A 27,674-nucleotide genomic window follows, 5' to 3' on the forward strand; every position below is an offset into this window, starting at 1 on the left:
AGAGGCACTTCTCTGCTCCAGACAACAATCCTGACATTATTTCTGTTATTTTGTTAATTTATGAGTTATTTTTAAATTATCTGTTCATATTTTTTCATTTTATATAATTCATGAAATAAAATATAGTTCTATCGTTACACGTTGTCTATTCCATTCAGTATTTACAACTTAAGTATAATTTATAACAGCAAACGGCATCAAGTGCTACTTTTCAGGGACAACAAGGGATTGAATGTTTTATTTTATTATTATTAAGGTCTTAACATGTACAACTATTTACAAAATTACAGCATAAATAACTATTTACAGGTTGTTATTCACCATTAACAACACTGTGGGTTCAATAACAGGTTTACCTCTCCATGGTCCTCTCAGTTGGAGAAAAACCAGAGCCGCTTCTCCTCTTCCTCCACAAGCAGAAGGATTAAAAATGAAATTAGGAATTCCAGAAGCTCAAACAGATCAGACAGTCAAACTTTACTCTTCTTGTCACTTACGCGGACCTCACCAGAAATGGTGAGGTGCGGGTCGGGGCGGAAACATCTGGTGACGCAACCAGGAAATGCTGCAAAGGGTAGACCGTCCAATTTCACAACAGGCTGACGAGGCCTTGCAGGTCTCTCTGAAGGACCATGACTTTGCTGGCGGCGAAGGATGGGTCCTTGAAGGATGCTACCCCTGAATTCGGACACAGCCTATGTTTGTCATCACTGCACATAAATGAGTGTAGAATAATGTTTCACTTGCCTTCTTTCAAAAATGTATTCATGGCTGTCTATCAGTGTCAAGCTTTTGATCTAAGTTATGCTTTGTTTGCCAGTTATTATTCCAAGAAGTGCGTGCTGCCACCTTTTGAAGTTTCAATAAAATCTGATGAATATATAGGATACATGTGCCTTGAAAGACAACAGTGCCATCTAGTGGCGACTTGCATCACCTACACCATCAATTCATGTGCTTCTAAGCAAAACTGACCACTTCCTGTTGGACTGAGAGTGTGGGTGTAAATGAGTCATTTGTGCGTCTTGTCATGACACACATGCGTGCCACATTTCATTCATGTACATGCATGTAGGACGCCCAAATTGCCTGAAATAAAACTTGCTTCATGTTTCCAGTGGGTGGCGCTATGGATATGACACAGTATTGATGCACAGATCTATTCAGGGCCACTCCCTCTAGATTCCCTCTAGATTTGGCCGAGCTAGGAAATAGTATGAAGGAGATATCAGCACTTGATGCTTCATGACGAAGGATTGTTATGGCAGGCTCCACAACTGCCAGCAGGTATGACTTAGGATAAAGATTTTAATAACTTTTCATTTTCAAGGTCAGAGGATGCTACTGAGTGACTTTGAAGTCGGTGGTGTAGCATCTGTAGGAGGAGATAATTTACGTACAAAGATTGGCATAATTCAACATGGCGGCCAAAAGCAAAATGGCAGACTAAGTATTGATGCTGAAATTCGTTCGGGGAGACAGCCTCTACAGTTACAAGCAGTTTGGTGTGGATAGGAAATTGTATGTTGAAGTTATGAAGCCTCGATGCTTGATGGCGTGAGGACAAAATGGTTTCCACCGCACCGCCCACTAAACCTTGGCACAGCTGAACGATTTTAATAACTTTTGTTCTTCAAGGCATTAAGAAAATTACTGAGTTAATTTGAAGATTGTGGTGTTTAAGCTCTAGGACAAGATAATTTTCAAAGTAGGCATGAATTTGTCAAAAATGCGGCCAAATTTCAAAATAACTGACTTCCTGTTGGACTGAGAGTATGCATCCAAATGGGTTTTCCTTGCGTCTGGTCATGATGAATATGCGTACCAATTTTCGTCCTTCTGTGTTACAAGTAGGAGGCGGGGCATCACAATAGGGGGCGCTACAGAGCCCACACGTCACGGCCACGCCCCATGACTACACAGATCTCATCAGGGCGACTCCCTCTGCATTCCTGAGAGATTTGACCGAGATAAGACATTGTATGAAGAAATTATGAGGACTCGATGCTTCACGGCGAAGGATTCGAATTGCCCGCTCCACTGTGGCCAGCAGGTATGACGTAGGATAAAGATTTTAATAACTTTTCATCTTCAAGGTCAGAGGATGCTACTGAGTGACTTTGAAGTCGGTGGTGTTACATCTGTAGGAGGAGATAATTTAAGTACGAAGATTGGCAATATTTCAAAATGGCGGCCAGAAGCAAAATGCCAGACTAAGTATTGATACTGAAATTTGTTCGGGGAGACAGCCTCTACAGTTACAAGCAGTTTGGTGTGGATAGGAAATTGTATGTTTAAGTTATAAAGCCTCGATGCTTGATGGCGTGAGGAAAAAATGGTTTCCACCGCACCGCCCACTAAAGTTTGGCGCAGCTGAATGATTTCAATAACTTTTGTTCTTCAAGGCATGAAGAAAATTACTGAGTTAATTTGAAGACTGTTGTGTTTAAGCTCTAGGACAAGATAATTTTCAAAGTAGGCATGAATTGGACAAAAACGCCGCCACACATCTAAATAGCTGACTTCCTGTTGGAGTGACAGTATGGTCCCCCCAGACTTTTTTGTGCGTCTGCTCATGAGGAATCTGCGTATTGAATTTCGTTCTTCTACGCACTTGTGGGAGGCGGGGATGAACATTAGGGGGCGCTACAGAGCCCGCAGGTCACGACCACGCCCAATGACAATGCAGGATCGCAATTTTCGCCAGATGTAACATATATTCCAAATTTGGTGAGTTTTTGGGTATGTTCAGGCATCCAAAACTGCATTCAAACTTGGAGAAGAAAATTTCTGTCCTTCCAATAACAATAGGGACCTCGCAGGTCTACCTGCTCGGGCCCTAATTAAAACTGCAAGCAGTGATGAACGGGCCCTCGCAGTCCGCGCGCATGTCGGGGCGTGCTGCCGTCCAAACGCGGCGCGGCTGAAGCCCCATTGCTTGATCGTTGTTCACAGAGGCAGCAACTGCCTGTGTTTGGGACGGTGCATACCGGGGTTTAATATCAGCCTCTTCTCCCAACGTGTGTTTGTAACGTGGTTGGTTGCCCCTGCCAGTATTAAGTGCTTTCAGGTGAAGTCAGAACAACTTCCTGCAATTCACAGAAATCCAAATGGACTACAGGTGAATGATTTCTAAAACATTTAGCAATCAGGTACGTTTTGACAATCGATTCTGCACTGTTATATTGTGTGAAGTGTTACGGCCTTCGCTTTGCCTGGAATTCAGGCATGGACACCTGTGTTTTTGCAGGAAATAGATTGGAAGTGGGACAGAGAAGGGGGGATTGTGGCTTGCAGTAAACTTCCTCCGCCCTAAATTCGAACCCGGGTCCACTGCGTATGTGGCATGCACTCTAACCACTCGACTACTGGCGCAGCTAAGACACTGCTTTCTGTTGTCACTGTGAAGGCAGGAAGGCAGCGCATCATAGGGGAGGATGGAAGTGAAATGCCACAGATTTCGATAGGTAGTGGAGTGCAGCCAGATGTGATTCTTTTCCTTTTGGAAAGGGACAGCGGTCAAGTGACCAGGTTTGACAAGCGTCCTGCACAGTGGCGCCCCCAGAACATTTCCATTGGGGGGGCCAGATGGGGCCAGTGACAATCTTAGGGTGGCACACCAAAATGGTCCTTGTGGCAACTCAGATTCGGCTCCAGTCTGTGGCTGCGTATTGCATTCCCCTTGACTCTTTTTCATTAAAGACAATATGCATCCAACACATTTACCTCAAGTTTGAGAAACACACAAACATTTCAGAAAAACACAAAAATGTTGTTGTTTCTTCTTCTGCTTCTTGCGCCGACTTCCTGTCAGACTGCACACCTTTCAGCACATTAGCACCCCCACAGGTGGAGATTTAAATTACAGTTCCCTATTGAGCCAGCACCTTAGTCAGTCAGGGAAATTGGTGGGAGCAGTGGGGTGGCCAGCAATTTTCCAGGGGTGGCCATGGCCCCCCTGGGGGCGCCACTGGTCCTGCAGTAGCTGTGTTTAACCAAAGAACTCACTCAGTTGTTTAAAATGGCAGGGGAAGCCACTGTGTTCATCGTGGAAAAGTTGGTCAGAATCACAACTCCACACATCTTGTTTTGTACCACACTGACAGGGCAGACACAACACACAAATGGCATTCTTAGCAAATTGGCTTGATTGAAAATTGTGTGCTGTGGCTTACTACCACTGACTTATCCATTATGTGGCTCTGAACATTACCCTTCAATTATTCCATGTTGTAATGTGCAATTTAGACAAAACTACCTGCAAATGCAATGTACATCTGACTATGTTTGTCATCAATGCACATAAATGAGTGAAAAGTACTGCTTCACTTGCCTTCTTTCAAAAATGTATTTATGGCTGTCTATTAATGTCAAGCTTTTGATCTAATTTCTGCTTTGTTTGCTAGTCTTTATTCCATAAAGTGTGTGCAGCCACATTTTGAAATTTCAATAAAATCTGATAAATATGAGGCTGACTTCCTGCAATGGAATGGAATTATCTAGAGGTTATCCAGAGGTTGCTAAGCACAAAGGATACCTGTGACCTGAAGGACAACAATGCCATCTAGTGGCGACCTGCATCACGTACACCATCAATTCACGTGCTTCTAAGCAAAATTGACCACTTCCTGTTGGACTGAGAGTGTGGGTGTAAATGACTCATTAGTGCGTCTTGTCATAACACACCTGCGTGCCAAATTTCATTCATGTACATGCATGTTACATACAGATTGTTATTCACCATTAACAAAAACAATTATGATTAAAAACAATATTAAAACAGTTATAGATGATGGACAGTAACAGGCTGAGCAGGTGTCCCTGCAGTGCTGCTGGGCTGGATGGTGTCAGTGGGACATCATCTGGGTCGGTACTCAGGGTGTTTGGGGGTCCAGTCTCCTCTTTCCACCACATCGTCCGTCAACCGGGTCTGCAGTTCTGATTCCATCGACGGCTGCCATGTCATTAAGAATGTTTTAAGAAAGAGGCAGGAATTATAATTTCATACTCTAATTATCATAATAATAATCATAATAAATTACAGCAAACTAAACTATCTACCAAACATTTAAAATACAATGCCTTTAAAATCATCATAAAATCATATGTGGTGATCAGCAGTTTATATGTCAGCATTAACGTAATGTATCGGTATGTTAATGACCCCAAACTGTTAGCTAGCTAATAATGATAATATTGATAACATTACTGTGGGTTCAGTAACAGGTTTACCTCTCCACGGTCCTCTCAGCTGGAGATAAACCAGAGCCGCTTCTCCTCTTCCTCCACAAGCAGAAGGATTAAAAAGGAAATCAGGAATTCCAGTAGCTCAAACAGATCTGACAATCAAACTTTACTCTTCTTGTCACTTTCGCGGACCTTACCTCACCAGAAATAGTGAGGTGCGGGTAGGGGCGGAAACATCTGGTGACGCAACCAAGAAATGCTGCGAAGGGTAGACCGTCCAATTTCACAACAGGCTGACGCGGCCTGCAGGTCTCTCTGAAGGACCCTGCCTTTGCTGGTGGCGAAGGATGGGTCCTTGAAGGATGCTACCCCTGAATTCAGACACAGCCTATGTTTGTCATCACTGCACATAAATGAGTGTAGAATAATGCTTCACTTGCCTTCTTTCAAAAATGTATTTATGGCTGTCTATCAGTGTCAAGCTTTTCATCTAAGCTCTGCTTCGTTTGCCAGTTATTATTCCAAGAAGTGCGTGCTGCCACCTTTTGAAGTTTCAATAAAATCTGATGAATATGCAGCTGCCTTACTGGAATTGAATGGAATCATTCAGAGGTTATCTAGATAGGATACATGTGCCTTGAAAGACAACAGTGCCATCTAGTGGCGACTTGTATCACGTACACCATAAATTCATGTGCTTCTAAGCAAAATAGACCACTTCCTGTTGGACTGAGAGTGTGGGTGTAAATGAGTCATTTGTGCGTCTTGTCATAACACACATGCGTGCCAAATTTCATTCATGTACATGCATGCGCCAAAATTGACCGCGATAAAACTTACTTCATGTTTCCAGTGGGTTTCCAGTGGGTGGCGCTATGGATATGACACAGTATTGATGCAAAGATCTATTCAGGGCGACTCCCTCTAGATTCCCTCTAGATTTGGCCGAGCTAGGAAATAGTATGAAGGAGTTATCAGGACTTGATGCTTCATGGCGAAGGATTGTTATGGCGGGCTCCGCAACTGCCAGCAGGTATGACGTAGGATAAAGATTTCCATATCTTTTCATCTTCAAGGTCAGAGGATGCTACTGAGTGACTTTGAAGTCTGTGGTGTTACATCTGTAGGAGTAGATAATTTAAGTACGAAGATTGGCATAATTCAACATGGCGGCCAAAAGCAAAATGGCAGACTAATTATTGACGCTGAGATTTGTTCGGGGAGACAGCCTCTACAGTTACGAGCAGTTTGGTGTGGATAGGACATTGTATGTTGAAGTTATAAAGCCTCGATGCTTGACGGCGTGAGAACAAAATGGTTTCCACCGCACCGCCAACTTAACCTTGTCGCAGCTGAATGATTTCCATAACTTTTGTTCTTCGAGGCATGAAGAAAATTACTGAGTTAGTTTGAAGACTGTGGTGTTTAAGCTCTAGGACAAGATAATTTTCAAAGTAGGCATGATTTGGACAAAAACGCCGCCACACATCTAAATGACTGCCTTCCTGTTGGATTGACACTAGGAGTCCAAATGGGTTTTTTGTGCGTCCGGTCAGGAGGAATCTGCGTACCAATTTTTGTCCTTCTATGTTACTAGTAGGAGGCGGGGCATCACAATAGGGGGCGCTACAGCGCCCACGCGTCACGGCCACGCCCCATGACCACACAGATCTCATCAGGGCGACTCCCTCTGCATTCCTGAGAGATTTGGCCGAGATAATACATTGTATGAAGAAGTTATGAGGACACGATGCTTTACGGCGAAGGATTCGAATTGACCGCTCCACTGTGGCCAGCAGGTATGACGTAGGATAAAGATTTGAATAACTTTTCATCTTCAAAGTCAGAGGATGCTACTGAGTCACTTTGAAGTCGGTGGCGTTACATCTGTAGGAGGAGATAATTTAATTACAAAGATTGGCAATATTTCAAACTGGTGGCAAAAATCAAAATGGCCGACTTAGTATTGATGCTGAGATTTATTTGGGGAGACAGCCTCTACACTTATGAGAAGTTTGGTGTGGATAGGAAATTGTATGTTAAAGTTATAAAGCCTTGATGTTTGACCGCGATGGGAAAAAATGGTTTCCACCGCCCTGCCCACTAAAGTATGTCGCAGCTGAAAGATTTTAATAACTTTTGTTCTCCAAGGCATGAAGAAAATTACTGAGTTAATGTGAAGACTGTGGTGTTTAAGCTCTAGGACAAGATAGTTTTCAAAGAAGGCATGAATTGGACAAAAACGCCGCCACACATCTAAATGACTGACTTCCTGTTGGACTGACACTAGGGGTCCCACTTTGTTTTTTGTGCGTCTGGTCATGAGGAATCTGCGTATTGAATTTCGTTCTTCTACGCACTTGTGGGAGGCGGGGATAAACATTAGGGGGCGCTACAGAGTCCGCAGGTCACGACCACGCCCATTGACAATGCAGGATCGCTATTTTCGCTTAACGTGGCGCAAATTCCAAATTTGGAGAGTTTTCGATTATGTTCAGGCATCCAAAACTGCAGTCGATGTCGGATCGGAATAATAATAATAACGAAGAATAATTCTTCCAATTACAATAGGGACCTCACAGGTCGATGACCTGCTCGGGCCCTAATAATTCTTCCAATTACAATAGGGACCTCACAGGTCGATGACCTGCTCGGGCCCTAATAATCCTTCCAATTACAATAGGGACCTCACAGGTCGATGACCTGCTCGGGCCCTAATAATTTTTACAATTTAAATAGGGACCTCACAGGTCGATGACCTGCTCGGGCCCTAATAATTTTTACAATTTCAATAGGGACCTCACAGGTCGATGACCTGCTCGGGCCCTAATTAAAGCTGCAAGCAGCGTTGAACGGGCCCTCGTAGTCCACGCGCATCGGGGCATGCTGCTGTCGATGCATGCCGCAGTCGGTGCATGCTCAAGCAAGACCTCACGCTGAGGAAGTCATTGCTTTATAATTCGGTGGCCTGCTATTGCCGGTGTGAACTAATGTACGCTGAACTCAGAAAAATTGTGTGAACTGCTGCATAATTCCCCGGACAAAGACTGAGTTGATGGTCCGCCTCTTGAGCTGGCTAAAGAGAATGTGCACACGAGGCATGATGCAATGAAATAGGTTCAGGAAGAAGCTGAAAGAGTCATCCTCCAGTAGCCTTACAAACCTTCCAACTTTTCGCACAGTGGTAGGCTCAGACTCCCCTGATGGTTTCAAAACACTGGATGATGTCACGTTTGTGCTAAAACAGTGTTCAGTGCACAGATATGGAAGTTCCATCTTATACTCTGTTTGCTCTTGGGAGTCTGTGTGCCACCACTCTGTCAAGCACAGTGGTTCTCTTGGGAGAGGAAAAAGTCAAGAGAATCCAGCCCGGACAGAGAAGAAGTGATTAACTGATGGGATGTGAGATGTCACCTGCTGCATGATGAAATCTGAAGAGGAGGAAATTGCAGCTCATGGGGGAGTTGCTGTTGTGCTTGTCCCTCTGGGGGTTTAACAGCCAAAAGTGTAAGTCCTACATCTGAAATAAGACCATCAGCTGAAAGCCAACAACATTTCCTACATGTCTATGTATACATTGTCTATGTGAAGTGAAAGATGTGGGATCCAAATTAAGCTGAAGAGAATTTTTTCTCCAGTTCTTCCAGCTGCTCTCCACTGTAGCTATGATGTCACGCATTCTAGTTCACCAGTGTTATACCAGTGTTGGGAATAACGGCGTTAGAATAAATGGCGTTACTGACAGCGTTACTTTCTTTCAATAACGGGTAATCTAGCCAACTACTATTTCCATCGTTACAACGCCGTTACCGTTACCGACTATTAAATGTGGCGCGTGACAGACTGAAGCTGATCATTGAAGCAGTTGTCATCCGACTCGGCTCTCAGCCACCGGAGTTGCAGAGCTGTATATTTTTCCTCCAGTGAGGGAGGAGGGAGGGGCGAGACAACCACATAAGTCATGGTGATTGGCTCTCTAACGTTGAGTGAGAGTTCTTAAGCCAATCAGTGGCAATGTTCGGTGTTCACACAAGCCACACACGCACACAGCAGCCTCACACACTCAAACTAGCAGAGGGGAACTGCGACAATGGCGAGTCCGGAGGGAAAGTAAATGTTTTCAAAGTGGAAGTACAGACACGACTTTAATCTCCTTTGTCCAAGTCCGTTGTGAGCAACTCTGATCTAATGAAGCATCTCTCAACGGCACACGCTTCTACAAAACTAACACTGGCCAAAACTCTGTTGCTGACGCTGTTGATGATGATAGCAGGCCAGGTGTGGCTAACGTGTGCTCCGCTAACAGCTTCACAAAAAATTGTGACACAGACTGAACTGAATGCAATGATAGGCAGGTATGTTGTTGAGAACTTGCTCCCGTTATCAGCAGTTGACTCAGACTCCTTCAGAGCACTCATTGGCAAAATATCGGGGAGAGCAGGTGCCGGTCAAAGAAATACATTTTCTAAATACATATGTAGATGCCAAGTAGCTAAAATGACTGCCGAGCTCAAAAGGGGGAAGAAATAACAGTAACGCAATAGTTAATTTCCTGGTAACCAATTACTTTTATAGTGGACTAATTCCGTTACTAACTCAGTTACTTTTTGGGAGAAGTAACTAGTAACTATAACTAATTACTTTTTAAAAGTAACATGCCCAACACTGCGCAATACACACCCATCATAAAATTAGAAGACGGCCTAAAAATCTTTAAAACTAAAACTGTGATGATTTGAAAACCGTACAAGATTTTTAAAAACTGAATACATGCCCAATAGTTTGAGGTCTTCTGACTCTTTAAAAGTTAGAATGGTGTGTCTAGCTCAAAGTATGAGGGACAAGGAGAGGTTGAAGGTCGATGAGTTTTGAAGAGGACTTGAAGATTTCCCCATTTAATCCCATTGAAACTAATTAGACTGCGACCAGAGCGCCATCTATTGGCCAATTTGCACCAAATTTTCCACAAATCCTCATCAGGCCATACCACATAATGATGAACATTCATGTGATAATCAGACAGCATTTTGTAAAGATATGCAAGATTGTCTGTTTTCAACACAATATGCAGGAATTTGTCATTTTATATTTCGGGCAGTTTATGGACTATCAAAATTCTTTTGATAACTTTTTGTCAGGAGGGTCTACAGATGCTACATGCAAAGTTTGGTGCAAATTGGTCAAATTCTCTAGGAGGAGTTCGAAAAAGTACATTTTTTATTTGTCGCGATTTTGCGAATGGAAAGTTACTGCAAAAGTGGGCTTGGCCTACACCAAACAATTCAGCTAAATTCAGGGAATACATAGATATGAGGATAATGTGCAACATATCAAGTGGGAGTTATGAGTGAAAAAGGCTTTTGCGTTGAAAATAGCGCCACCTGCTGGGTGTGTTTTTGGTGTGTGAGTCACAGGGGCCATTCTATAGCACCTCTATGAATTTCATTTCCATAAGTGTTATGGTGTGGGCACAGGGCCAAATATACAATTAAACTGACACCAGAGCGCCACCTAGTGGCGGATTGGTAAACTCTTCATCAGATGTCCTCAGGAGGGTACTGACAATAAATGTACCAAGTTTCGTCTTAATCCGACGAACCGTTGTGAAGATATAAAATACATAAATTTAAAGAGCGCCACGTTGTAGTCATCGAAGAAGATTTTGCACAGGGCCTCAGGGGCTCATGGGGAAGTAGTATCCTGAGTTTCACGTCAATAGACCACACCAATGTGGAGATATGCAACACTTCCTGTTTGTAACCAAATCTGCAGCAAGTTGTTATTTAATAACTTGAGTATTGTGTGGCCTATCAAAATTCTTTTAATAACTTTTTGTCAGGAGGGTCCACAGATGCTGTGTGCCAAGTTTCATGCAAATCGGTGAAATCGCCTGGGAGGAGTTCGAAAAAGTAGGTTTTCGACATTTTGCGACGTAGCGAATGGCCTATACCACGAGATTCAGCACAATTTACTGACCGCGTGAATATAAGGTTTTTGAATGTGCGACAAAGTATGTGGGAGTTATAAGCCAAAACACGCTTTCCTTAATAACAGCGCCACCTAGTGGTGGAAATTCAGGACGACAATAGATTATAAAATTTTTCGCCAGGTGTGACTAATATTCCAAGTTTGGTGAGTTTTGGGGTATGTTCAGGCAGTGAAAAATGCGATCATTTTGTAAAAAGAAAAATAATAAAAATCATTTCAATTACAATAGGGTCCTTGCAGGTTCCCTGCTCGGGCCCTAATTAAAACTGCGAGCAGTGATGAACGGGCCCTCGCAGTCCGCGCGCGTCGGGGCATGCTGCTGTCGACGCACACTGCCGTCGGGCTTACCCGCACAACACCTTCCGTTTCAGTTTTTCTTGCGATTTGGTGGGCTGTTCCTCCTGTCGGTATAAAGACTGTCTGAAAAGGCTGGAAAGCTGAATGCAATATATTATCAGTGTTGGAATACACAGTACAATGTCCAACATAACATTAGCAGAGGCAAAGCATGCTAAACAGCATGATGGCTTGACATACTGACTGTTAACTACAGCTGTGTTCTGTGTTATTTAACCAAAGAAATCACTCAGTTGTTTCAAATCTCAGGGGAAGCCACTGCGTTCATCGCGGAAAAGTTGGTCAGAATCACAACTACAGACATCTTGTTTTGTGCCACATTGACAGGGCAGACACAACACGCAAATGGCATTCTTAGCAAATTGGCTTATTTGAAAATTGTGTGCTGTGGCTTACTACCACTGACTTATCCATTATGTGGCTCTAAACATTACCTTGCAATTATGCCATGTTGTAATGTGCAATTTAGACAAAACTACCTGCAAATGCCAAGTACATCTGACATTGTTTGTCATCACTGCACATAAATGAGTGTAAAATAATGCTTCACTTCCCTTCAAAAATGTATTCATGGCTGTCTATAAAATCTAGCTTTTGATCTAATTTCTGCTTTGTTTGCTAGTTTTCCATGAAGTGCGTGCTGCCACATTTTGAAGTTTCAATAAAATCTGATGAATATGCGGCTGACTTACTGGAATTTAATGGAATTATTCAGAGGTTATTCAGATAGGATACATGTGACTTGAAAGACAACAATGCCATCTAGTGGCGACTTGTATCACTCACTGCATGTAGGAGGCCCAATTTGACAGAGATAAAACTTACTTCCTGTGTCCAGTGGGTGGCGCTATGGATATGACACAGTATTGATGCCAGATCTATTCAGGGCGACTCCCTCTACATTCTTGAGCGTTTTGGCTGATATAGGAAATACTATGAAGGAGTTATCAGGACATGATGCTTGACGAAGGATTTTAATGGCAGGCACCGCCCAGGCCAGCAGGTATGACGTAGGATAAAGATTTTCCTAGCGTGTCTTTGGCATGGTCCGAAGAGTATACTTACTGACTGTGAAGTCTGTGGTGTCGAATCTGTAGGAGGTAGACGTGAAAGTATGATGCATGGCAATATTTCATGAGGCCGCCAAATTCTACATGGCCGACTTTGAATGAATGTCTAGATGTATTCAGGGCATGACTGTCTACATTTATGAAGAATTTTGTGGAGATGGTGCATTGCATGCGGGAGTTATAAGGATTTGATGCTTGACCGCAAAGGGGAAAAATGGCGTCCGCCGCCACACCCACCAGGTTTGACACAACTGAATGATTTCCATAACTTTTGTTCTTCAAGGCATGAAGAAGATAATTGAGTTAATGTGAAGACTGTGGTGTTTAAGCTCTAGGACAAGATAATTTTCAAAGTAGGCATGAATTTGTCAAAAACGCCGCCACACATCGAAATGGCTGACTTCCTGTTGGACTAAGAGTATGCCTCCAAATGGGTTTTTTGTGCGTCTGGTCATGATGAATGTGCGTACCAAATTTTCGTCCTTCTATGTACAAGTAGGAGGCGGGGCATCACAATAGGGGGCGCTACAGAGCCCACGCATCACGACCACGCCCCATGAACACACAGATCTCATCAGGGCGACTCCCTCTGCATTCCTGAGAGATTTGGCTGAGATAAGAAATTAAATGAAGAAGTCATGAGGACATGATGCTTTATGGCGAAGGATTTGTATTGACCGCTCCACTGCGGCCAGCAGGTATGACATAGGATAAAGATTTCCATAACTTTTCATCTTCAAGGTCAGAGGATGACACTGACTGACTTTGAAGTAGGTGGTGTTACATCTGTAGGAGGAGATAATTTAAGTACGAAGATTGGCAATATTTCAAAATGGTGGCCAAAAGCAAAATGGCCGACTTATTATTGATGCTGAGATTTGTTCGGGAAGAAAGCCTCTACACTTATGAGCAGTTTGGTGTGGATAGGAAATTGTATGTTGAAGTTATAAAGCCTTGATGCTTGACGGCGTAAGGACAAAATGGTTTCCACCGCACCGCCAACTAAACCTTGGCGCAGCTGAATGATTTCCATAACTTTTGTTCTTCGAGGCATGAAGAAAATTACTGAGTTAATTTGAAGACTGTGGTGTTTAAGCTCTAGGACAAGATAATTTTCAAAGTAGGCATGAATTGGACAAAAATGCCGCCACACATCTAAATGGCTGCCTTCCTGTTGGACTGACACTAGGGGTCCAGATGGGTTTTTTGTGCGTCTGGTCATGATGAATCTGCATAACAATTTTTGTCCTTCTATGTTACAAGTAGGAGGCGGGGCATCACAATAGGGGGCGCTACAGAGCCCACGCGTCACGGCCACGCCCCATGACTACACAGATCTCATCAGGGTGACTCCCTCTGCATTCCAGAGAGATTTGGCAGAGATAGAACATTGTATGAAGAAGTTTTGAGGACACGATGCTTTATGGCGAAGGATTTGAATTGACCGCTCCACTGGGGCCAGCAGGTATGACGCAGGATAAAGATTTCCATAACTTTTCATCTTCAAGGTCAGAGGATGCTACTGAGTGACTTTGAAGTCAGTGGAGTTACATCTGTAGGAGGAGATAATTTAAGTACGAAGATTGGCGATATTTCAACATGGCGGCCAAAAGCAAAATGCCAGACTAAGTATTGATGCTGAGATTTGTTCGGGGAGACAGCCTCTACAGTTACGAGAAGTTTGGTGTGGATAGGAAATTGTATGTTGAAGTTATAAAGCCTCGATGCTTGACGGCGTGAGGAAAAAATGGTTTCCACCGCACCGCCCACTAAAGTCTGGCGCAGCTGAATGATTTCCATAACTTTTGTTCTTCAAGGCACGAAGAAAATTATTGAGTTAATTTGAAGACTGTTGAGTTTAAGCTCTAGGACAAGATAATTTTCAAAGTAGGCATGAATTGGACAAAAACGCCGCCACACATCTAAATGGCTGCCTTCCTGTTGGAGTGACAGTATGGTTCCCCCAGACTTTTTTGTGCGTCTGCTCATGAGGAATCTGCGTATCGAATTTCGTTCTTCTACGCACTTGTGGGAGGCGGGGATGAACATTAGGGGGTGCTACAGAGCCCGCAGGTCACGACCACGCCCAATGACAATGCAGGATTGCAATTTTCGCCAGATGTAACATATATTTCAAATTTGGTGAGTTTTTGGTATGTTCAGGCATCCAAAACTGCATTCAAACTTGGAGCAGAACATTTCTTTCCTTCCAATAACAATAGGGACCTCGCAGGTCTACCTGCTCGGGCCCTAATAATTCTTCCAATTACAATAGGGACCTCACAGGTCGATGACCTGCTCGGGCCCTAATAACAAATAATTTTTCCAATTACAATAGGGACCTCACAGGTCGATGACCTGCTCGGGCCCTTATCATTTTTGCGATTACAATAGGGACCTCACAGGTCTTTGACCTGCTCGGGCCCTAATAATTCATGCAATTACAATAGGGACCTCACAGGTCTGCGACCTGCTCGGCCCTAATGAAGAGAAGGTCAATCAAGGGAGTGAGTCTTTAGAAGAGATTTAAAAGAAGTCACTGAGCTAGCCTGCCTGAGATCGCCGGCCAGGGAGTTTCAAAGCTGTGGAGCACCGACAGCGAAGGCCCGGTCACCTTTTGTAATGAGACAGGACCTCGGGATTATAAGTAAAGCTGTGCCGGCGGATCTCAGGCAGCATTCAGGCTTGTAGGGTAAAAGCAGGTCACGGATATGGGCAGGAGCCTGACCATTCAGGGCTTTAAAAACAAGTAGTAAAATCGTAAAATCAATTCTAAACCTCACAGGCAGCCAGTGGAGAGCAGCAAGGGTTGGAGAGATATGGTCACTTCTCTTTGTACCTGTAAGAAGCCTGGCAGCAGCATTCTGAATAAGTTGCAATCTACGGATGTTTGCCTTGCTGATCACAGAGTACAGGGTATTACAGTAATCTAGTCTAGAAGAGATAAAAGCATGGACAACCTTCTCCAGGTCGGTGAAAAAGAGGAAAGAAAGGAATTCTTGTTAGCTGTCTCAGCTGTCCAAAACAGGATTGAAGTACCTTGGTTACGAGCTTCTTTCTGGAAACCAAGGTAGAGGGGAGACTGTTGAGAATGCAGGTGCTGGAGCTAGATGGAGGGAAAAGGATAACCTCTGTTTTTGAATAATTTAGCTGGAGAAAGTTGTTGGACATCCATGTTTTTATATCTGCCAGGCATGAGAGAAGATGGGAAACATCTGAGGAACCAGGCTTCAACAGTACATATAACTGGGTGTCATCTCTAATAAATGAAAATTCATGTTGTGCCTTTGAATGATTCTCCCCAGGGGTAACATGTAAATGGAAAAAAGGAGGGGCCCCAGAATTGACCCCTGGGGGACCCCACAGAAAAGGGGAGCATGAGAGGAACAGGCATCACCAAGAGACACAGAGAAGGACCTATTTAATAAGACTTGAACTACTCGAGTGCCACACCACTGATGCCAATAAGGTGTTCAAGACGGCTAATTAGGGTATCATGGTCCACTGTATCAAAGGCTGAGCTGAGATCGAGTAAAATTAAAATTGAACAGAGCCCCGAGTCAGCCGCCAGCAACAAGTCATTTGTGACCTTGATAAGAGCAGTCTCAGTGCTGTGCTGGGAGCGAAAGCCTGATTGGAACTTCTCAAACAATTAATTGTTGTCAAAAAAGGCAATGAGCTGAATAGAGACGACCTTTTCTAAAACCTTTGATAAAAATGGCAACTTGGAGATCGGTCTAAAATTATTCAAAACTGAGGCATCCAAAGTGGGGTATTTTAAAAGTGGATAGACCAGGGCGTGTTTAAAACAGGATGGAAAAGTGCCAGTGGACAGAGAGAGGTTAACAATAGCTTAAACATCAGGGCCAACCGTCTGAAACAGTTTTTAAAAACCAAGTGGGCAAGCAATTTGAGAGGCAGGTGGAAGATTTTAATGCTGCAACTATGCGCTCCAGGGAGAAATTTTGTTAAAATTAGTTAAGGGAAAATGGAGGTGTGAGTCTGCATCAGCTTCTCTAAGAGCAGTGCGAAACTGCTGCCGGATCTGCACGATCTTATTTACAAAATGAAGAAGAATTTCTTCGCATTTCTCTGGAGGGGGGTCAGGAGCCTGGCTGGGTGCAGGTCGAGTCACAGAATCAATAGTTTCAAAAAGTACTCTGGGATTATGGCCCTGGTTAGCAATCAGGTTAGCGAAATACGTGTTTCTAGCCACTTTGACAGCATGCTGATAAGACGACATGAGACCTTTAAGGGAAGCGAGGAAGCCACTCTGCTTGTCCTGTTTCCATTTTCCCTCTGCTTTCCTGCACTGTCTCTTTAAAAGCGTAAGCTCGTCACTTAACTAAGGACATGAAGAAGGAGTCTTCTTTTTGTATCTTACGGGAGCAATAGAGTCTAAAATAGTAGTGCAGGAGTCATTGAAATCACTGTCCAATTCATCTAGGCAGAGGGAGTTGTAGATGGTTACTGAGAGCACCACGCATTGAAGAAAAGGCATGGCAGAAAGTTGGAGCAGAGAGTGAGCTGAGAGGACGAGAGTGGATTTGTGAGGTGGGTGTAGGGACTGGAGAAAGGTCAGGGGCCATGAAAAGTACTGCGTTGTGATCAGAGGCCACAAAATCAGTCAAAAACACATCATCCAAGCATAACCCGTGGGAGAGGACCCACAGGCTCTGTGATGCTATTCAGAGCAAAAATTTTTAACTCGCTGTGTCTTTGTCACCTTCCACTATAGAGTTGTTGTAGTTACTGCCTCTAGCAACTTGTATTGCAAAAAGTCACCACGACTGTCAGCTCTTTGACCAAGACTTTGGTGAACTTTCCCCCAGAAAACAGCATCCACCCCCCAAGTGAGTGGGTCAGACATGGTCTGCTATTTAATTATGTTATGTAATCTAATTGTGTAATTTAGAACAAAAAATATAACTTTGTAATTTTCCAGGATGCATGGTGAGTCACAACACATTATAACTGCATCGATATGATTATAAACAGTTAGCCGATACATATTTAGATTAACAAAGATAAAAGCAGAGGGGCCAGTTTGGCAAAAAACAAACAAACAGCCGAACAAACGTCTGGGGCGTTGCTGCTCTGCATAGAACTGGTTGCTTGAATAAACTTGTCAAGAGTGAGAGGAGAGTTAAGGCCATCTGCAGTCTCAGATGCAACTGAAGGAGTCACTAATTAATCTAAATACTGGGTCATACTGGCCTGTATGATGGGAACTCTGACGTATATGAGTATGAGTAAAATGATTAAAAAGGTATCATAAATCCCCGACAGGGATAACATTTTAAAGGAAGAATCTAGGGGATTAAATGGGAGGCAGCTTGCCTTGTCGCTGTGCTTGTATAGAGCCACGTGAGCACAGAAGTTAATGCTCTGCATCTTGAGTAGATAAGTGGTTGAATTCAGATTGGAGTTAAAGCACAGTTTATATAGTACAGAAGACAGATTTAAAGTACACTAATGGTCTAATTCAAGTGTAGCTTTAAAAAAGTTAATCTGATTTAGCTTTATGGGACAGCAGAGTCACCCGCCATCTTCTGCAAAAGACTCAAGACTCACAAATAACCTTAGGCAGCAATGTACATGAAAAAATAATCGATACAGAAAGGAATAAAAAAGGTGTACATATGAAAAGAATGAATACTCATAAGACTTAGGCTGTTTGTATCTCCAGGGATCAGCACAACCATTCACAAACATGACAACTGCAAAATAATTCGCCATAGCAGAGGGAGGCTAAACACTGGGGGCAGAGTGTTATAAGGATGGATCAATAACCCAATTTAAGTGCCTTCAAAGTACCAGAAAGTGAGGCAAATCTTACTGAGTAAACTGTTGGCAAATGCAATATTATCAAAAACTGGATGCACATACATTTACTAGTACAACAGGGATCTGCAAAGGGGTACCAGGAATGACTCCATCTCCCATTTTTAACAGATTATAATAATTATCATTATTTTATGTGAGTGTTTAGTTAAAGGGTAGGCTTCTGTAGGTATCAATTCCGTTTTGATTTGGCTGGCTGGTTTTGGTGGGGCTTATCAAGCCAGTTGCCCAGGTGAGACGATTAGGCTGGGTAGTTGTGTTCAGTGGGGATTTAAGTGCTAAACAATTGGGAACCGGTGTAAGACCTGACATTGGATCCACCTTTTTGTTTGAAAGATGGACATCCTAGCTCCTGTTTTGATTTCGTTTTGACTAACTATGAACCACCAATAAAAACTTGAAATTGAACTACTATGATAAGGTTGGAGGTTTGATCCCCCACTGCAAGTGTCAAAATTGGCCCAGATGGCTGTACCATCAGTGTGGGAGTGTTTGTGGATGCCCAAGCAAAGACACATTTTGGGGCTCTTTGGTTAGGAAGGGTGGCATCAACCCTGATGGGCAGGATGGCACCTTTCATCACTCAGTCTCTGCCATGAGTGTGTGAATGTGCGTGTGAATTGGTGAATATGATAAGTGTTACTACGTGCTTTGAGTGGTAGTAATGCAAGTCCATTTCCCATTGTAAAGCAGATAATGTCCAAATAATTAACACACCTGTGGCGAATAAATGTGTTTACTGTTGTTCATTTAGATTTTCCTCTTATTGGATCAGCGAGTCATGTAGTGAACAAATTTAACAAGGTGGACTAGACTGCAGTTGAGCACAAACATCCTCTATTGCTCAATAACGTAGAAAGCTTCAGCTTTATGTTTCTTTGTCATTTGTGTCAATGAATCTTAATCAAAGACAATTCCAATGTATCCTGGTTACTGATAACCACTGCGGTCATATTTATAGTACAACACATGAGAGCTTTAACACAGTTTGAACACAAACGTGAGTCTAGAAATAGAAGACACTTGGGAGACAGAGAGATAATGAAACATTGGAAGGAAAGGGGGAGCATTTGCATAACAGCAACACATTAAATAACACTGACTGATGCAGTTGGAAGTTGATTTACTCTTTAATGTATACACCTTCAGACCTGTACTGACCTTGGCGCCTGCATGCACCACAGTCCAGGCATTGACCCAGAAGTTATCCATGACATAAATCCATAAAAGTCATCCATGTTTTCACTGTGAGTTGTGCAGCCCATTTGCTGCTTCTTAACTATTTTGGTATGTAATGTAATTGACCAACTGGATGAAGGTCCAGTAGCAACTAGCTGAAATGGTGCCTATCGCCACCTGCTGAGGTGTAGTCAGACATACTTCCATCAATAAATTGTACACTGGGATAATGGCAGAAGTCCAACTTAATAGCCTAATCAAGCTCTGACTGTGGCTCAACCTAAGTGTGCATGGAGATGTACTGATTGACATTATAAGTCTTTATGATTAGTGTGAATGCTGACTCAGCATTTGGATTTTCTAGTCTCGACCTCTTGGTATGTGATACATTACATTGCTTGCTTTTACGCTATACTGTATTATATTCTTATCACTTCAAAGTATTTGGAACATTCGTCCCCATTCACCTCCTCAACCATGGCAATCAAGAACATTACGAAATGGAAATGGGTAGTACTAAATAAAGGACACTGTTGGGTTAAATCCCTGGCTTACCATGTATTCCTTTTCATCAAGGAAGAGCCAGCTTTTGCACTACTCTGCAAGCTACTAGAAGCTCCCTCTGCTTTACACTATGCACGCAGAAATTTGTGAGAAATCTACCCCTAGAAAGCTATCGATTATTGCACACATCACTTGCCATGAGCGATGGCGGCAGATCGCAGCAGACCAACCGCATTCCTATGCATTTTCTTCAGAAAATGTAAAGTTGTCTAGTTTGATTTAAAATGCTGCATGTCAAAGCAGCCTTCAGCACATACAGCAGCAGTCCTTCCAATTAACCAGTGTGACCCAGGCAGATAGCTCCACTGTACCTTATCAAGAGCCTCCCGCTCCAGCAGGCCCTGCACTGCCAGTAACTTGATGCTGGAAAGAGAGAAAGAGAAAAGTTTTATATTTACACATTCACATTTTGACTGCGTATTTACCAACATATCCACACCAAGCCACTGACATCCACTAACTACAAACTGTTAAATTGGCTGAATCATATTTGACTGTTGTGACCAGCAAGTAAAACTGTTAAAGTCACTCTGTACATTTGTATTCAATTAAAGTCAGGTATATTTTATGTAGTCTGTGTATGTATTCAATTAAAGTCAGGTATATTATATGTAGTCTGTGTTTTCAGCTAGTAATAGTAGTAGTAGTAGCTTTGCAGATAAACACTCATCACTCATCCTCTGCAGCCTTTCTTCACTGTTGGAGTGTCTCTGGGCTCGTTAGGTAGAGTGGACTAGACAGTCTAGTCGATACTGCAGAGATACTGCAGCTGCAACAGCCAACTTCTGATGGGGCAATTATGGCTCAGAGTCTGCTACATCTGCTCCACCACTGGTTGCTTGTTTTACAAACCAACTGTTTGTAAGAGTTGCATGTGTAGAGCTGTTCAGCTCTGCTGGCGAAATGATGATAAAGACAACTTTAATTGAAAAGACGGCATACAAGTAAGTAATTTTAGCAATTGGCCCTTGAATTTATACACATATATATATTAGGGCTGTCAAACAATTATTTTTTTTAATCGCGATTAATCGCATTTTGTCCATAGTTAACTCGCGATTGATCGCATATTAATCAAAACATTTTTGGCACATTTTTTTCTGTTCTAAATGTACCTTAATGTATTTTTTTTCATGTTCTGAATACTTTTAACAACATAAGAAAGGGCAAATATGCACTGCATGAAAAGTGGGATTTTCATCAGTATGCGGCACTGTAGATTGACGTGGAATTTCAGGTTTGCGGCTGCACGCGGCAATTTGCAGGCAACACTGAAAACTGACGTAAATTGTCGGAAATTGACGTGGGCCTCAGTTGTCCCCCAATGACCCCCCTCCCCCTGATTCTAGGGGAGGCTTTAACATGTAAATGAAAATGCTGTGAGCTATACAAATGCAAATCAGGGTTGCAGGGGGAGTTTTACCCCCGGTGACCTTTTTCTAAGAGGTGTTAACTTCATTTTAAGAAAATCTCTGGTATAAATAGATCAGGCTCAGTATAGCCTAATTATAGACCCTTATATTTGAGCTTGAATGGATTTATTTAATGAAAGTATGCTAGATTAATTACTGTGTATGGCATTAGCAATGGCCAATGTTATATAAAAAAGATTATTTATTCTTTTCTCTCTCTCTCTCTCTCTCTCTCTCTCCTGGGAACAAGTTAAAGGAGAACTTCGGTCGATTTAAACATGCAGCTTCATTGCTCAAGCTACCCTTGACTTGCCAGTACCGAAGACGCGAACAAATTTGATCCAGCCATTACAGAGCTCCGTGAACGGAGACGTAGCATTGAACGCTAACTGCACGGGGTCAGAACTTTAGACTGTGTTTTAAGCGTCTTAACATGCTCCACATCTCACACCAAAAGTTATGCAACATCAGCAGACACCTTAGCACACAGCACTGTAGCGTGTATGACTCAAAATGAATAAAAAAGTAGTTAAAACAGTGTGTTTGTGCAAGGAGCTACTTACCTGTTTGTTGACATCCGTGTGTTCCGGTAGCTAGACCAAACTAGCATATCCATCGAGTGTGCACTTAACAGGCTTAACAGGCTATTGTAAGGCTCATGGCTCATGACAGGCTGTAACATGGACATGTACATTATGAACATAAACACGAAAATGCTGGATTACGTTTCCGTCTCCGCCAGTGAGGGAGTAAATGCACGCTCGACGGATCAGCTAGTTTAGTCTAGCTACCGGAAGACGCCGATGTCAACAAACAGGTAAGTAGCTCCTTGCACAAACACATTGTTTTAACTACTTTTTTATTCATTTTGAGTCATACACGCTACAGTGCTGTGTGCTAAGGTGTCTGCTGATGTTGCATAACTTTTGGTGTGAGATGTGGAGCATGTTAAGACGCTTAAAACACAGTCTAAAGTTCTGACCCCATGCTGTTAGCGTTCAATGCTACGTCTCCGTTCACGGAGCTCTGTAATGGTTGGACCAAATTTGTTCGCATCTTCGGTACTGGCAAGTCAAGGGTAGCTTGAGCAATGAAGCTGCATGTTTAAATCGACCGAAGTTCTCCTTTAAAGATAAAAGGCCAGTTGTTAAGAAGTTAAAATTTGCATGAAATATTTTGAGATAACCAAGATATTAAAATAATTCATGGGTTCTGAATGTTTTAAAAGCAGTTGAAAAGTAATTCTTATTGCGTGTGAGAGTTCATGACCTGTAAGAGTTTTTACACTTCCGGGTAGACCGGAGCGTGAGTGACGAGGAAGAAGGAGCGGAGAGTTAATGGCGTTGAGCCGCTGACAGTGGACTGTGTGCGTCGTGTTTTATCACTAACAGACTGTGAACTGTTGTTGGACGACGTGCTGTGAGTGTGTGAGTTGGACTCTACATCGCAGTCGAAGTGTTTGTGTTTTATTGGGCACGAAGCAAGTTCGGCTAAGCTAGCTAGCAGGAGCTAAGCTAGCTAGCAGGAGCTAGGCTAGCGGCCCGGCCATTGTCGAGAGGACGTCTGCGCTGACGGGAGAAGCTTTGCCGGGTCGCCACGAAGAATGTCGCCGACGGACGGAGCTTCGCTGCCGCAGAGGGACACGGAGGTTTATCGCTGCTCTAAATATAAATATAGAAACATAATATATATATATATATATATATATATATATATATATATATATATATATATATATATATATATATATATATATATAGATATATATATATATTTATTATGTTTATATATTTATATTTATATGATTTATTCATTCATTTATATTTATGATATCATCAATGATATTAATGAATTTACTGAGGAAAGGAACATTTGCCAGGAAGGAGTTGTTTATTCAAAGAAAGAGTTTTATTAGCAGTTTTATATTTTATAAATATATATATATATATATATATATATATATATATATATATATATATATATACATATACATACATATATATATATACATATATATATATATATATATATACATATATATATATATATATATATACATATATATATATTCCCACCGGGGTTTACATTTATAATGACCCATGGTGACCAATGACGAGTGATTTTGCTTGTTTATGAGTAGTGGTTTCATCCAATACTGAGTGAGGATATTCAAGCCAGCCCACACATTCTCTGGCCAGGCGTGGTTTCGCTGCTATTCATATGCAAATTAGAGGCGTTCGCACCTCCGGGAGCGCCGCTGACGTCATGGTTTGTTTCCGACAATTTTCGGCACACACAAACGCCATGTTCACAGCCTGTAAATTGTCGTCAACTGCCGAAAATTAGGGAGATTTCCGGGCGTTTACGGGGCCTTAAATCCCACTTTTCATGCAGTGATGCTTGCTTTATGAAAATGTTTATTCAACACTTCAAATCAGACAGTTTAAAAGAGAGGAGCACTGACTTGTCTGTTTGGCAGCTTCCTGTTAAAAGGCAGATGATGTTACTTCCTGAAAATGATTCACTTCTGGGATGCTCATTGTCCCTGAGGGGGCGTGTTTATCCAAAGTAACGCATTTGACGTAAAACATAGGACAGTACTAAAATGTTATTTTTTTCAATATTCCAAATTGGTCAAGAATAAAATACATGCGTCATAGGTTAACTAACAATTAAGGCTTTTCATAAATCAAAGTTTTTTTCACATAATTTGGTTATGTCCTCTTTAAAAGCCTGTTCTAATAGAAAAATGTTACAGAGGGACAAGCCATTTTTACCATGTTTAAAAGATATACGATACAAAAATCTTTAAAATTAAAAACAATATATCAATGTATAAATTTTCAAAATGAAGATGGTTTGTTTACCATATCATACCAACTAGGCCTACATTTGTAAATATTTTGATGTTAATACAGCTTAATGGGGTAGATTTTGTGTAAGAGACACAAAATGGCACGTTTTCGTAGAATGACCCATAAAGTGATGCCATTTGGCCTGCTACTTTTCAGAGACTGATGAATAGAGTGGTTGACGGTCTAGAAAGATGTGCTGTGTATTTAGGTGATGTGGTCGTCTACAGTGATAAATGGGAAAACCATGTACAGCGAATCAAGGCACTGTTTGACAGACTGGCATGGGCAAATCTGACTATAAACCTGGCAAAGTGTGACTTTGCTAGTGCTGTAGTGACATGTTTGGGTAAGGTAGTTGGTCAGGGGCAGGTCTGTCCTGTAAGGGAAAAGGTCCGGGTTATTGATCAATTTCCCCAACAAACTACTAAAAAAGAACTGATGCGTTTTTTGGGTATGGTAGGTTATTATCGAGCTTTCTGTAGAAACTTCTCTGCTGTAGCTGCTCCCCTTATAAACCGTCTCAGCTCAAAGATAAAGTTCAAGTGGACACCCCCATGTCAGCGTGCATTTGAGGAAGTCAAGGCCTTGATTTCTTCTGCCCCTGTTTTGGCTGCTCCAATTTTAGGAAAGCCATTTAAGTTGCAGGTTGATGCTAGCAAGATAGTTGCTGGAGCAGTACTGTTGCAGACTGGGGATGATGGCGTTGACCATCCTGTCAGTTTCTTTTCTAGCAAGTTCAATTCCTATCAGTTGAATTATTCCATTGTGGAGAAGGAGGCGTTGGCTTTAATCTGGGCCTTGCAGAACTTCGAGGTTTATGTGGGGGGTGGAGTTGAGCCTCTCGTGGTGTATACTGATCACAACCCCATTACCTTCCTACGTTCCCTGCAAAATCCAAAGCGCCTTATGAGATGGTGTCTTTTCCTCCAACCGTACGATTTGGACATCGGTCATACCAAGGGTGTCGAAAATGTCTTGGCGGATGCATTGTCCAGGGCGCTGCCACAGTGATGCTATGTCTTTTCTGTCTAATTTATTCTGTTAGCTTTGTCTCCCCCCTCTCTCTCTAAATTTGCTTCTTTAAAGGAGAACTTCGGTCGATTTAAACATGCAGCTTCATTGCTCAAGCAACCCTTGACTTGCCAGTACCGAAGACGCGAACAAATCTGGTCCAACCATTACAGAGCTCCGTGAACGGAGACTTAGCATTGAACAGCATGCTGTTCCTGACCTCGTCTTATGGGGGGATATATATACACATAAATATATATACACACATATATATATATACACATATACATATATACACACATACATATACATATATACACACACATACATATATATATACATATACATATATATACACATATACATATATATACACATATACATATATATACACATATACATATATACATATACACATATATACACATATATATACACATATACATATATATATACACATATACATATATATATATACACATATACATATATATATATATATATACACATACACATATATATATATATACACATACATATATATATATACACATACATATATATACATCGGCCGTATGTCTTGGACACTCGGGTGAAGAGAGGGGCTGAGCTGTCAACTGATCACCACCTGGTGGTGAGTTGGATCCGCTGGCGGGGGAGGAAGCTGGACAGACCTGGCAGACCCAAACGTATCGTGAGGGTCTGCTGGGAATGTCTGGCAGAACCCTCTGCCAGGGAGATCTTTAACTCCCACCTCCGGGAGAGCTTTGACCAGATCCCGAGGGAGGCTGGGGACATTGAGTCCGAATGGACCATGTTCTCCACCTCCATTGTTGAAGCGGCTGTCCGGAGCTGTGGCCTTAAGGTCTCCGGTGCCTGTCGCGGCGGCAATCCCCGAACCCGGTGGTGGACCCCGGAAGTAAGGGTTGCTGTCAAGCTGAAGAAGGAGTCCTACCGGGCCTGGCTGGCCCGGGGGACTCCTGAGGCAGCTGACGGGTACCGGCAGGACAAGCGTGCGTCAGCACGGGCAGTCTCGGAAGCAAAAACTCGAGTCTGGGAAGAGTTCGGGGAGGCCATGGAGGAGGACTACCGGTCGGCCTTGAAGAAATTCTGGCAAACCATCCGGCGCCTCAGGAGGGGGAAGCAGTCCTCCACCAACACTGTTTACAGTGGAGGTGGGGAGCTGTTGACCTCGACTGGGGACATCGTCGGGCGGTGGAAGGAATACTTCGAGGATCTCCTCAATCCCGCTGACACGCCTTCCATAGAGGAAGCAGAGGCTGGGGACTCAGAGGTTGACCCATCCATCACCCAAGCCGAAGTCACTGAGGTAGTCCGTAAGCTCCTCAGTGGCAAAGCACCGGGGGTGGATGAGATCCGCCCTGAGTACCTCAAGTCTCTGGATGTTGTGGGGCTGTCTTGGCTGACACGTCTCTGCAGCATCGCGTGGCAGTCGGGGACAGTGCCTCTGGACTGGCAGACCGGGGTGGTGGTCCCCCTATTTAAAAAGGGGGACCGGAGGGTGTGTTCCAACTATCGGGGGATCACACTCCTCAGCCTCCCCGGGAAAGTCTATTCCAGGGTACTGGAGAGGAGAATTCGGCCGATAGTCGAACCTCGGATCCAGGAGGAACAATGCGGTTTTCGTCCTGGCCGTGGAACACTGGACCAGCTCTATACCCTCCGCAGGGTGCTCGAGGGTTCATGGGAGTTTGCCCAACCAGTCCACATGTGTTTTGTGGACTTGGAGAAGGCATTCGACCGTGTCCCTCGTGGCATACTGTGGGGGGTGCTCCGGGAGTACGGGGTCGGGGGCCCTCTGTTAAGGGCCGTACGGTCCCTGTACTGCCGGAGCAGGAGCTTGGTTCGCATTGCCGGCAGTAAGTCAGACCTGTTCCCAGTACATGTTGGACTCCGGCAGGGCTGCCCTTTGTCACCGGTTCTGTTCATTACTTTTATGGACAGAATTTCTAGGCGCAGCCACGGGCCGGAGGGGATCTGGTTCGGGAGCCAATGGATCTCATCTCTGCTTTTCGCGGATGATGTGGTCTTGTTGGCTCCTTCGAGCCGGGACCTCCAGCATGTCCTGGGGCGGTTTGCAGCCGAGTGCGAAGCGGCTGGGATGAGAATCAGCACGTCCAAATCCGAGGCCATGGTTCTCGACCGGAAAAAGGTGGCCTGCTCCCTCCAGGTGGGAGGAGAGTTCC

The 27,674-nt window shown here is 43.2% G+C and overlaps 1 protein-coding gene across 5 annotated transcripts in view; it reads right to left on the bottom strand.

The window, feature by feature from the left end:
* The window catches only part of eepd1 (endonuclease/exonuclease/phosphatase family domain containing 1), a 94,999-nt gene that overhangs the window by 31,691 nt on the left and 35,634 nt on the right, over window positions 1-27,674 (bottom strand). For all 5 annotated transcript variants that reach the window (XR_003983527.1, XR_003983528.1, XM_030411950.1 and 2 more), the window contains exon 3: window positions 20,501-20,552. Coding sequence is in view for 3 of the 5 variants with exons in the window: in XM_030411950.1 (XP_030267810.1) it covers window positions 20,501-20,552 (52 nt within the window). In the remaining 2 variants the exon portion in view is untranslated. The remainder of the gene's footprint in view (window positions 1-20,500; window positions 20,553-27,674) is intronic.

Source organism: Sparus aurata, chromosome 3 (assembly GCF_900880675.1).
Source record: "Sparus aurata chromosome 3, fSpaAur1.1, whole genome shotgun sequence".
In the NCBI taxonomy this organism is placed as follows: domain Eukaryota; kingdom Metazoa; phylum Chordata; class Actinopteri; order Spariformes; family Sparidae; genus Sparus; species Sparus aurata.